We start from the raw sequence: 13,499 nt of genomic DNA, 5'->3' as shown, positions 1-13,499 counted from the left end.
TAATTTCATGATTAACAAAGTATCGTTTGGGCACAGTGATTCTTAATGTATCTTATGCTAAACATTTGGAGCCTTGGGATACGAGAAAGGGTGTTTTTTTGACATTCGCTTCTCAGCCCTACTCCCTGCACTATTTTGGCCATTCTTGGTTTTAGAAAACTGTTTGTTTTGTAGGAATTTCTTGTCAAATGAATTGTCCTCTTCAAAAGAAAGGTGCATGTTCCCCCAAAGAGAGAAAAATATGAAGAGATACATCTATTGTTTGGTAACACAATAGTTTTATAGTGTAATTATAAAGGGGAAAAGATATCAAGATACATCTTTAAATTAGCGTTTCCTCATTTATGGCATCTTTTTTTTATTGAATAGAGCTTAATGTTGTCCTTGTGTTGTTTGCTTGAGTGGCTGATAGTTTGTAGGTTTGTTGTTATAAGTATACGTTCTCTTTTACCAAAAACTGTTTCCTGCATATCAAACCATGCCGATGTTTGTTATGATTGTCATGCAAAAAATCAACCTCCTCCCGTGATTGTACAGAAGTTTACTTTCCACCTCCGGAGGAGAGTAGTAAGCTTCAAAAACCTCAAGGTACAGTCAGTTGTCCTGTAACTTGGGGTTTGTGATCTTGACATACCCTGCGGTGGAGATAATTAGTGCTGCATCTTTACAATCTCTCTACAATCTGCCCTTTCCTCTACAACCCAACTGCTACCACGCTGATTCAAGCACGCATGGCTCTGTGGAAAGAGCCTGGGCTTGGGAGTCAGAGGTCATGGGTTCAAATCCTGGCTTTGTCACTTGTCAGCTGTGTGACTGTGGGCAAGTCACTTAACTTCTCTGTGCCTCAGTTACCTCATCTGTAAAATGGGGATTAACTGTGAGCCTCACGTGGGACAACCTGATGACCCTGTATCTACCCCAGCACTTAGAACAGTGCTCTGCACATAGTAAGCGCTTAACAAATACCAACATCATTATTATTATTATTATTATCCTATCCTGCCTTGATTACTGCATCAGCCTCCTTGCTGACCTCCCTGCCTCTTTTTTTAATGGTACTTGTTCATTCATTCATTCAATTGTATGTATTGAGTACTTAATGTGCACTAAGCACTTGGAAGAGTACAGTATGTCAATAAACAGACACATTCCCTGCCAAGAGTGAGCCTACAGTGTGCTTTCTGTGTGCCAGGCAGTAAATTAAGCGCTGGGGTAGATTTAGGTCAGTCAGGTTGAGCACTCTCCTCGTCCCACATGGGGCTTACAGTCCTAATCCTCGTTTTACAGATGAGGGAATTGAGACACAGAGAAGTTAAGTGTCTTGCCCAAGGTCACACAGCAGACAAGTGGCAGAGTCAGGATTAGAACCCAGGTCCTTCTGACTCTCAGGCCCGTGCTCTGTCCAGGAGGCCACACTCTCCCTACTCCAGTCCATATTTCAATCTGCTGCTGGGATCATTTTTTAAAACTGTTGGGTTCATATCTCCCCACTCCTCAAAAACCTCCGAAGACTGCCCCTCTACCTCCTCATCAAATGGAAATATCATACCACCAGCTTCAAGGCGCTCAGTCGGCTCCCCGACTCTTACCTTACCTCGCTGTTCTACAACCCAACCCACACACTTGAGTCTTCTAATGCCAACCTACTCACTGAACCTCCATCTCATCGATCTCACCACCTACTCCTTGCCCACATGCTTCCTCTGACCTGGGACTCCTTCCCTGTTAATATCCAACAGGCAACCTCTCTCCCCACCTCAAACCCCAACTAAAATCACATCTCCTCCAAGAAGCCTTCCCCAACTAAGCCGTAATTTGTCCTCTCCTCCGTGCACTCCCATCTGGGTCACCTTTACTCTTGGATCTGTATCCTTTCCTTGATATCCAGTCCACCCCCATGGGATTTATGTGTCCTTATATCCAGCCATTTCCCCTATCTGTATTGTCTTGAAATGTCTGTCACCCCCTCTAGACTGTAAACTCTTTGTGGGCAGGTGTTGTGCCTACTAACTCTATTGCTTTTTACTTTCCCAAGCACTTTTTAAAATTGTATTTAAACTCTTACTGTGTGTAAAACACCCTTCTAAACGCTGGGGTAGATACAAGTTAATTAGGTTGGTTACTATCCCTGCCCCACATGGGGCTCATAATCTAGACAGAGGGAGAAGAGGAGAATTGAGGCACAGAGAAGTTAAGTGGCTTGCCCAAGTTCACACAGCAAGCATCGGGTAGAGCCGGGATTGGAGCCAAGGTCTTCTGACATCCAGGCCTGAGCTCTTTCTACTAGGCCGTGCTGCTTCCCATTCAGTTCAGTATACTTAGCACACTCAGAGATACGATTGATTGATTTACTACTCATCCTGTGCCTGATGCCATTCACAGGTGCATGACTGTCTTTTCCAACAACGTATACTGTGTGTAGGCAGATGTGCATTGTTGAAAGACTGTTCCCTAAATTTTTCTGGCAGTTCTCCCCCAAAACTCACAACGAAACTGTGTTACGGGACAACTGCCTACATCGAGAGGGCAGGAGGATTGCGAAGTGTGAAAAGAACTGGAGGAGCAGATCAAGTGCATGTGAAAAGCCTCATTGGCAGCAAAATGGCAGCCTTGGCATCCCCAAAAAGAATCCTACCGTCCTAATGAGAAGTCATAGTTGCCTTATTGACAAGAATCAGTTTGTATAGTAACTACGGTTGAGAGGAATGATTTGATCCTCCTAAGCAGCGTGGTTTAGTGGAAAGAGCTCCGGCTTGGGAGTTAGAGGTTGTGGATCCTAATCCCAGCTCCGCCACTTGCCAGCTGTGCGATTTTGGGCAAGTCACTTAACTTCTCTGTGCCGCAGTTACCTCGTCTGTAAAATGGGGATTAAGACTGTGAGCCCCATGTGGGATAACCTGATAATCTCATCTCTCCCCCAGCGCTTAGAACGGTGCATGGCACATAGTAAGTGCTTAACAAATACCATCATCATCATCATCATTATTATTATAATTCTTGTTTCTTGCTCGCCTTCCAAGCTGAGACAGGTAATAGTGACAGATTATAACTGTTTATAAGGGAGTGCATGGTGGGTGTCATTTTTTTAAAAAAAGATCAATGATAAAGGAGTTTGAAATGCTGTTTTCTTTTCAGAAAAGCCCTGTCAGGTGGATCAATTAGACAGAATCCTGCTCTCTGGGATCTATAATGTGCGCAAGGGGAAGACCCAGCTGCATAAGTGGGCAGAACGTGTGGTTGTCCTCTGTGGCACCTGTCTGATCGTGTCCTCGGTGAAAGACTGCCAGACCGGAAAGATGCATATTCTGCCTCTTGTTGGAGGAAAGGTGAGGGGACCCCCCTCCGGCCACCCACCCAAGTAGTCACTTTTCGGAAGATGCTTCTAGGCATCGAAGAGCCGATCACACTTCCTGCTTCACAGTCACCGTGACTATTTTTAAAAGACTACATTACTGAGCTGTTTGTGTGCAGCTGTATAATTTTGATCCTCATACTTACTAGTTAAGCTTGAGTATCATAAAATAGGGAAGATTGTGGGTTCTGCATTTCAGTAATAACTTCTATTTTTGCACATCCTCATTCTAGGCAGTAGTTTGCCACTATCAAGGAGTAATTACATTCTGAAGTTTCTATTTCAACGGAACGATTATGAAAGGCAGTCATTACTGAACGTCAGCTTAGTGGGTCTTATTAAATGAGACGCTTCTCTGAATGAAGGATCCTGTATTTCTACCCCTGATAGAACCACCTGTAGACACCAAAGAACTCCCTTTTGACTCTTGAGGCCGTTAACTAGAATTTGGGGCCGTGGCCATGTCGGTGATTACTTTTTCTTCCTGTTCCAGGTAGAAGAAGTGAAAAGGAGGCAGCATTCCCTGGCTTTCAGTTCAGCTGGAGCACAGGCCCAGACGTATCACATCTGCTTTGAGTCATTGGCAGAATACCAGAGATGGCACCGGCAAGCATCAAAGGTGAGGTTTTAGATATTAATGTGTCTGCATAATTTGAGAGAAGCAGCGAGGCCTGGGAGTCAAGAGACCACCCTTCTGTTGGGTGACCTTGGATGAGTCATTTAAGGTCTCTGGGCCTCAGGTTCCTCATCTGTTAAATGGGGATGAAATTCCTGTTCTCCCTTCTCTTTAGACTGTGGGCCCTGTATGGGACAGGGACTGAACCCAGTCTAATGATCCGGTATCTACCTGAGCACTTAACACAGTGCTTGGCTCATAGTAATCACTTTACAGATATATTTATTTTTAGTAGTAGTATTCTCAGAGTCCTTTTGCATGTCGTACGTGCAGCAGTTGACTCCCAGTTTTCAGCTGCGGTGCAGTATTGTCTGAGGTTTTGTTTTACTGTCTCCTCAAAACTTTTCCTCTGTCCTCCTTGCTTTCAGTTTCCCTTCTACTGTACACCCTAAAGCACAAAGGGTGCTGTCGTCGCGGCCCTTTTTCCAATGTTAAATCATGTTCTATTCAGATGGATTCATGCTTATTTTCTGAGATTCTCTGATAACACTGTTGCAAAACATGTAGTTAAAATGTATGTTCTCAAAAGACTGAGTGTATTCACTTTCATTTTGTAATGTCCATAAAGTGTTTATTGCTTCTCATTCTATGGGATTAGTTGTACTGTTGAGTACTGCTTTGGGAAATTTGAAATAGTTATTTTTAAAATTGGTAGTAGCACAATATCTCTAACAGGTCTTCGGTATCATGACACTGTTGCAATCTTATGTCATTGTATTGTATCATCAGCTTGTAAAAGAGCAGGTATCATTTTCATCTTCTACTTTTTTTAGGTGGTGTCTCAGCGAATTAGTACCGTCGATCTCTCGTGTTATAGCCTCGAGGAGGTTCCTGAGCACCTCTTCTATAGTCAAGACATCACCTACCTCAATTTGCGACACAACTTCATGCAGCTAGAAAGACCAGGAGGCCTTGACTGTCTCCACAGGTGTGTGATCTCTTTTCCCTAGTCTAGTCTGTGGGATAATATTTTAGAAAATGCAGTAGTTTGTAACAAAATGGTTTGAGTTAGGTCTATGAGTACAATTTGGAGATCTCAACTTGGCTCAGAGCAATAGGTGTTGAGAGACTGGTTAATGGTAGTGCTCTTTAGATATTTTGACCCAAATTACCTATCTCGTTTTCTTCAAAGTAATTTGAAGATCTTTATCATTTAATAATAATAATCATAATAATAATGATGTTGGTATTTGTTAAGCACTTACTATGTGCAGAGCACTGAGCGCTGAGGTAGATAGAGGGTAATCAGATTGTTCCACAAAAGACTCACAGTTAATCCCCATTTTACAGATGAGGTCACTGAGGCACAGAGAAGTTAGTGACTTGCCCACAGTCACACAGCTGACAGTGGCATTCGAACCCAAGACCTCTGGCTCCCAAGCCTGGGCTCTTTCCACTGAGCCACATGCTTTGCCACCAGGAGTACCAGCAACATGGAATTGACACTGTTTTCATCCCTTTCATAGCGTTTTGGAGTGGGCAAACAGTCATAGACTAGCTCACCCTTGCCCTTTGCAGCCTTAAGAGGCAAGAAGAGGATCCAAGATGTTGACTCCATTTTTTTTTTCCCCTGCCGGGGGACCGTGGTTCCCTAGTGCTGACATGGAACCCGGTGGGATGGTTCTTACCTTCTTGGCCTCTGGAGCCAGCCTAGAAGTTGCTTTCACCCCCTTCTGGCATCCAAGTCCAGGAGGGACAAGCCAAGGTTTATCTTCACTCTAGCCTGTCTGACCAGCCCTAGTGGGTGCTCTAGGAATAAGGCAGATACCCGGGCTCGGGAACTTCTCTGACAGCTTCGTAAATTCAGTGGAGCCAGTCTGCAGAGCTGTTTGCGAGCTCCTGAGACCAGGGATGCTGTAGTCACTGCTTATTGGGGGGCAGAAGCAGGACGTGGTAGAAAAGAGAGCAGCAGTAATTACCCTCCACCCTTCCTTTCCCTTTTCCGTCTCTCTGTTCTCCCCCCTCTTCCTATCCCCTTCCCTTTCCCCCGCTTTTTCTTGGTCCCTGGACCCCCTCTTCCCTTCTTCCTTTTTCTTCCCTCCTTCTTTACCCTTTTCTTCTCCCCTTTCCTAGGCTCTGGGATCATCTGGGGATTTTTTGAGCCTTCTCAGGGTTCTAAAGTGGGTGCTTTCACCCATTGAAGACACACCCTCTCAAAACTCCACTGCAGTTTCACCCATTGCCCTCAAAAATAAAAGTTGCTATTTCTGTAGGTCATGGAAAACAGAGTATTCAAGTAAATTTATTTGTGTATAATGCTATATGGAAATGAGAAAATGTCTATGTCTTACAAAGGATGAGTACCTAGAGTGCTTTATACATGGCGTCAGAGAGAATTTTAATATCTGTCTCCCCTTCTAGTCTGTAGTCTTAACTTGCGAAATAATGTCTACTGCCTCTCTTGTATTGTGCCCTCCCCAGCGCTTAGGTCAATGCTCTGCACACATAAGCACTCAATAAATGCCACTGATTGATTGATTGAGAAACTAATAGGTCATATAGTCTTTATATAGAAGGACTCATAATAGCCATATGTCTTTCCTGACTTGTAACTTCCAAACAGCCAAATTCTGGAGAGGATATCACAGCACTCGGTACAAATAGAACACCTAATGAAGGCCAATTCAGAGAGAGGTATCAGAGACCCTTTTTTTGGTGAGGCCTTCCTTTTTCGAACAGCAACTATAAACTGTTGATCTTACCATTGGACAAAACTCATGGTAAAACCTTCCAAATCAGTCAAGGTGTATAAATGAGCGTGATGACACCATCTGCCCCCAAAACAAAAGAGCTTTGTTACATCATTACTACATCTGTAATCAATCAGTCATATTTATTGAGCGCTTGCCAATTGCAGAGGAGTGTACTAAGCACTAGGGAGGGTAATAATTGTGGAATTTGTTAAGCTCTTACTATGTGCCAGGCACTGTACTAAGCACTGGAGTGGTTACAAGCAAATCGGGTTGGACACATTCCCTGTCACCCGTGGGGCTCACAGTCTCAATCCCCCATTTTACAGATAAGGTAACTGAGGCCCAGAGAAGTGAAGTGACTTGCTCAAGGTCCCACAGCAGACAAGTGGTGAAGCAGGAATCACAACCCATCAAATTTTGACTCCCAGGCCGTGCTCTATCCATTACACCATGCTGCTTCTCCGAGTACCGTGTATTTCCTCCCACAAGGAAAGATGAAATGCAGTGGAGGGAAACAACAAATCTTCAAGATTTGGACTCTTCTCTGGAGTACCAGCATTTAAGCAAGTCATTAGAATGAATGATTTTAGTGCTTAAGTTAATGTCAAAATGTAGAAGTGAGTACTTAGGCTAAATAGAATCGACAAACTAAACAGCAGTGGTCCTCATTTGCTCCTTAAAAGAACCAAACACCTTGTGATCACCAGCACCATCTTCGGCCTGCGAAACAAGGAAAATACCCTGTAACAATTCCACAGTCTAAGCAGTAGTACCTCACTAATGAAAGCAGCGTGGCCTAGTGGACAGAGAATAATAATAATTGTGGTATTTTTTAAGTGCTTACTATGTGGCAGGCTCTGTATTTGGCGCTAGGGTAGATATGAGGTAATTGGGTTGGACGCAGTCCCTGTCCCAGTCCCTGTCCCTCATAGGGCTCAGAGTCTTAATCTCCATTTTCCAGATGAGGTAACAGAGGCACAGAGTAGTTAAGTGGTTTGCCCAAGGTCACACAGCAGATGAGTGGCTGAGCCAGGATTAGAACCTAGGTCCTTCTGACTCTCAGACCCCGTGCTGTATCGACTAAACCAGGGTTTCTAATCCTGGCTCTCCCACTTGCCTGCCGTGTGACCTCAGGCAAACCACTTAACTGTTCTGTGTCTGTTTCCCCATCTGTAAAATAGAGATTCAGTACTTATTCTCTCTCTTCCTTAATCTGTGAGCCCCATGAGGAACACAGTCCAACCTGCTTGTTTTGTATTATGCCATACAGTGCTTGTCACAGAGTATTATTATTATTATCATCTTTAATAGCAGAGGAAGCTTAAGAATCACAGCAGTCATGCATAGAGCAGAGCATCACCTGGTGCACTCCAAACTCACACAACCGTTGCACTGAAAAGTAGCCTGCAAACTGCCAAGGTAGCTTAAGGTTAGGTTTCTGGAGAACAAGGGTGTCTAAGAGCAAGATGGATTCAGTCTTGATGGAACAGAAAACCCCAAATACAATCTCCAACTGAACAGGTGAATGGACATTGCCTTGTCATGCCATCTGCTAGGCTGCAGTCAAGCCAAGGGATGTGGCCAGGTATAGGAGACAAAACTGGCTCAATGACAAGACTCCAATATAAAAAATGTACATGCAGCAAACCAAAATATTTTATGGTATTCAAATCAAGTTAAGGAACACGGGCAACAGATGGTGGGGTCCCAAAGCAGAAGAAAGAAAAAGCTATGAGAACTATCACCAAACCAAGAACTTTTACACATCATTAATAATAATAATAATAATAATAATGTTGGTATTTGTTAAGCACTTACTATGTGCAGAGCACTGTTCTAAGCGGTGGGGTAGATACAGGGTAATCAGGATGTCCCATGTGAGGCTCAGAGGCTCTGAAGCACAGAGAAGTGAAGTGATTTGCCCACAGTCACACAGCTGACAAGTGGCAGAGCTGGGATTCGAACCCATGACCTCTGACTCCCAAGCCCGGGCTTTTTCCAGTTCCCTGACCCGGCTATCACAGTATCTCTATAAAGAGTGAAAAAAGTTCCAGCTTCACCATGGACAAGGAGGGAATCATTTTGGCAACAACACTTCAGCGTTTTCCTAAACATACCCTAATGTGCATTTTCCTAAACAGACCCTAATGTTGAAGATGAGGCCCCGCAAAACCCTCCATCACACCTGGAACTCCCTTCCCCCTCTTAACCGACAGTCCACGATTCTTCCTATCTTCTCAGCCCTTGTAAACGTCCGATTTTCTCCACTCAGCATTCCCTTACAACTCCCTCATATCCTCACACTATTTTCTCTCCCTACTGTGTCACCTATGTACCTAGGTCGGATGTTTAAGTTCTTAGGTACTCATCCCACCCCCGCCCACGGCACTTACATACTCCTTCGCTCCCCTCATGTGTCATTTAATGTCTGTCTCTCCCACTAGAGATCTGAGTCTGCATTTTAGCCTAATTCTAACTTGTATTCTCCCAAGAGCTTAACACAGTGCTCTGCCCTCAGTAAGCACTCAAATAGCAAAGAGGATTGGTAGCGACCTATCAGCATCCGAAGACAATACATGTCCCACTCCTGAGGAATTCCCGTAACAGAGCCGTGAAGAATGGGAAATCACCTGGATCCAGTGGCATACCTGCTGAAATCTAGCAAGCGTGGGAAGACACTCTGCTTAAACACTTCCACAAGCATATGATATGGCACACTGAGGAGATGCCAGTACCATCGGTATCTTAAAGCAGAAAAGTGAAAAGTCAGACTGCAGCATGCATCTGGCTATTTCATTACTCTTTGTTGCTGGCAGACTCGTAGAGTCCTGGATCGGTTACTGAAGGATTTCACTGACCACCTGCCCCCAGAATCGCTACGTTGCATCGTACCACAACTTGCAGACGTGATTTTCACAGCACATCAAATGCAGAGAGCAACTTCATCTTGTATTCCTAGGCTTTACGAAAGCATTCGACTCAATCAGCTGATGTGCCTCCGTTAAAACTTTGAGATTGCTTCTCGATGGCAGAGCTGGTCTTGTCTGCTTGGCCTGCAACATAGGCAGTGGACACAGGTGTTAGGATTTGCATCTCATTCTCAGAAACTCTGAGCAAACCATCAGCCCCAGTCGTAAGGACAGTCATACAAGAATTTCAACGGGCCCATGTCCAAAATGACATACAAATGGTTATAAAATGCTTCCCCAAATCTTCTAAGTGCCACAGGTTCTTAGAAGAAATGTGAAGTCATGGTCACCCTGGGCCAGTGAAATCCTATATATCATCAAAGATTTACCTGGGCCACAGCAAGATAAGGTGCTATCAGAGAATTCTGTTTACCTAGGCAACACCCTGATGAAAGACAATAGACAAGGAAAAAGAAAGTCACCTTAAAAAGGCTAGCACATCCTAGGGGTGACTGTCATACAGAATGTTTTCAGACTAACCTGAAGATCTGAAGCACTGTAGTGCTGTCCAGCCTTCTTTATAGTTGTGAGACCTGGACCTCTCTGTCCCCACTTCTGATTCCTTAAACAGTTCCATAACATCACTAATGGATCACACTCCCCACACAAATGACAAGACAGGGAATTCAAGCAGTGAAGCCTGGGAATACCTTTAGACTCAGCACTGAAGCTATACTTTCCCCCACACAGCTTCACTGGGTGAGATACATGAGAAGATTGGATGACAGAAGGATAGTCAAACAACATGACGTCTCAGCTGAAAACTAGGGAAGACTCTGGCAGGCCAGCAAGGCATACTGCAGTCAGAAAAGGAACAACTGTCTTTGAGCAGAAGCTCTTAGAATCATGAGACAGAGAAGCAAAAGAGAAGATAGTCCCAGGTGCTGCAAAGAAATGCAACAGCAAAGGACAGGCGATGCTCGTTCATGGCTTTTCAGTCATGCACTGATGCATCGGTGGTGGCTGATTATATTGGACAGTATATATGACAAGCACCTGCATATTTTGCAGGTGGAGGGTCTCAAATATTATTCAGAAAAAAAGGAACGTTGGTATACATGATCTCTTGTTGATAAAGGGATCAAAGTCAGGATTTATGTCGGGAGAGAGTGGGTGACTTTCCATTTTAAAAGCAACGTAGGGTCCTTACAGTAAATGAAAATGACTATTTTGGAAAATATGTGCTAAGTTTTGATGACTTCGTAACGGAAGTAGTTGACTCATTGGTCCATGATAATTGTACAGTGTAGAGTCAAAAGAAAATGGTTTCATAGCCCTGAAACAGCTCACAGTTTGCTGAAAATGGGTTGTTTAGATACTCTGCTCCCAAAGATTCATTGTTATGTAGCATAGAGATGAATGGCTAGGATTTTCACCAGTTGAAACTGTTTTATGTAAATCTTTAATCAGCACTCAAATCACTGAAGTTAATTATTTATGCTTTTACTCTTCAGGTTTTCTCAGCTCAAGGGCCTGAATCTGTCCCACAATAGACTCGGGCAGTTTCCCGTACTGCTGTGTGAGATCTCCACTCTGCTGGAACTCAATCTTTCCTGTAATGGACTTTACGAACTGCCAGCTCAGATCGGCAATCTGCTCAAGTGAGTTTGTGACTTTTACCTAGACCTCTCGACTTTGAAGAGGAGAAGTCAAGCCTGACAGAGAGAGCAGAATTATGTGTGAGGAGCTACCCTGTCCCAGGGCCAATTTGGAGCAATTGCTCTTGGGTCTTTGGGTCCTAAGAGGCCCTGTCACTCCCAGCAGTCGGGAGTCCAGATCGCAGCAACCGCAAGACCCAGCATGCTATGATGGGGTGGAAATAGTCATGTGAGTGCCCAAGGCACCAGTTCTCCAACCAACTGCCTCTCTCTACTTCGTCGTCAGGCACAGCAGCGATTCTCTCCTGACCCTCTCTCCGGGAAGTGCAGGGAAGAGATTGGGGAGTGTTGACCTATGAGAGGTCAGAGGTGGAACTTTTCTTCTGACCCTCCCCTCTCAGGACTCACACTAAATTAAGTTCTTCCAGGCCCTACACCTGTCTAGGGATGGCCCAGAAAGTGTATAGCAAAAAGTAAGGGACTTTGCTTATGGTTTTGACCATATATGAAAAAGCAAGTGCCTCTCAAAGGAGTACTATAAATGGAGTCTCTCTACCAATCCAACCACATTCAAGAAGATAATCTAATGTCTCTTGGTACATTATGAAATGTAATAGTATTAAACACTTACTATATGCAGAGCACTGGCCTAAGCACTGGTGGGAATTAGACATGGTCATCAATCTTCATAAAGGCTGAAAGAAAAAACATGTCATATTTGTCAGCTATCTACTAGTGACTAGGACTGTTATGACACTGCTGGTTTCAGCAGAGGAACAACCCTGTTCTGATAGAGGTTATATTAGTTGTCTTATTCCAGAGGTGGAGGATTAGGAGGCTTTCACCCTGCAAGTATCATTCCTTTTTTTCCCCCTTTTTACTTCCTATAGTCTTCAGACTCTCTGTCTTGACGGCAACTTTCTCACTACTTTACCTGACGAATTGGGAAACCTGCAGCAACTTTCGTCCCTTGGGCTTTCCTTCAATAACTTCAGCCAAGTTCCTGGAGTCTACGAGAAACTCACTACATTAGATAAACTGGCTCTGGCAGGGAACCAACTGGAGAGCCTAGATCTGGGGATACTGAACAGGTTGAGCCATTTGAAACATGTTGATCTAAGGTAAGTACACCCTATTCATCGCTGTGCTTCATTCCACACAGATTGATCTCTTAGTGAGTTGTATGAGTGCTTTTAAAAAAAAAAAAGAAAAGTGGTATGTTAAGCATTTCCTATGTGCAGGGCCCTGCATTAAACACTTGGGTAGACACAAGCTGATCAATTTGGACACAGTCCGTGTCCCATATGGGGCTCCCATTCTTAATCCCCATTTCACAGATGGGGTAACTGAGGCACAGAGAAGTTGAATGACTTGCCTAAAGTCACACAGCAGACAAGTGGCAGAGCCTGGATTAGAACCCAGATTCTTTTGACTCCAGCCCCATGCCTTATCTATTAGGCTACGTTGCTTCTCCAAAGGAAATGAAATTTCATCTCATTAAATGACTTAAAAGAAGAGATGGTTGATAGACCTCTGAATAGGGCAGAATCCTGGTTATAAAATGGGTTAGGCTGGTCATCCCCCAAATCTGACTGGCTTCCTATACCCTGGGGGTACCCTCTCCCTCTGCCTTCGGTCTAGGTCTACCTTCAGTGGCTGGAATATATGGTATATTTAGATGTTGATCCCAAATCTCTCTTTGTTTTGCTTGTACCTAGCAAGTGTTTCCCTGTTCTTTTTTTTGTGGTAGCTCTTTTTTGTTCCTCCGTGTACTGCCTCAATCAATATAATTATTATTATAATAATGGGATTAAGCACTTACTAGGTCCCGAGCGTACTTTGCTAAGCCCTGGGGCAGATTCAGGATAATCAAAATGGGCACGGTCCCAGTCCTACATGGAATCAACAAGCTAAGCGGTAGGGTGAGCTGGTATCTCATCCCCATTTTACCAGGAATATTCCTTTTTTCCTCTTTGAAGGCAGGAAGATTTGTCTTCTTCCAGTCCTTGGGGACTCCTGTCCTCCATAAAATCTCAAAAATAATAGCCACTGTCTCCTCAGGAATGTCTTTTTCTTATGTATCCTAGAACACACTGATTGAAGTATATCCAGCTTATAAAATAAACCTTAGCAGTTTCCCAATTTAGTTCATCTTTCCAACTTTCCATCACTTGTGGGAACATTCCTTGATCAGTTGTTCACAATGTGTTC

General features: G+C 44.0%; 1 protein-coding gene across 2 annotated transcripts in view; it reads left to right on the top strand.

Moving 5' to 3' along the window:
• Positions 1–13,499, top strand: part of PHLPP2 (PH domain and leucine rich repeat protein phosphatase 2) — a 72,709-nt gene that overhangs the window by 34,507 nt on the left and 24,703 nt on the right. For both annotated transcript variants that reach the window (XM_029074904.1, XM_039913422.1), the window contains exons 4-8: positions 3,136–3,326; positions 3,846–3,971; positions 4,802–4,956; positions 11,145–11,291; positions 12,179–12,409. In XM_029074904.1, coding sequence (XP_028930737.1) covers positions 3,136–3,326; positions 3,846–3,971; positions 4,802–4,956; positions 11,145–11,291; positions 12,179–12,409 — 850 coding nt within the window. The remainder of the gene's footprint in view (positions 1–3,135; positions 3,327–3,845; positions 3,972–4,801; positions 4,957–11,144; positions 11,292–12,178; positions 12,410–13,499) is intronic.

The sequence above is a fragment of the Ornithorhynchus anatinus genome, chromosome 11 (assembly GCF_004115215.2).
Source record: "Ornithorhynchus anatinus isolate Pmale09 chromosome 11, mOrnAna1.pri.v4, whole genome shotgun sequence".
In the NCBI taxonomy this organism is placed as follows: domain Eukaryota; kingdom Metazoa; phylum Chordata; class Mammalia; order Monotremata; family Ornithorhynchidae; genus Ornithorhynchus; species Ornithorhynchus anatinus.
The sequence above is the reverse complement of the archived record's forward strand: the minus strand, read 5'-3'. Positions and strand labels throughout refer to the sequence as shown.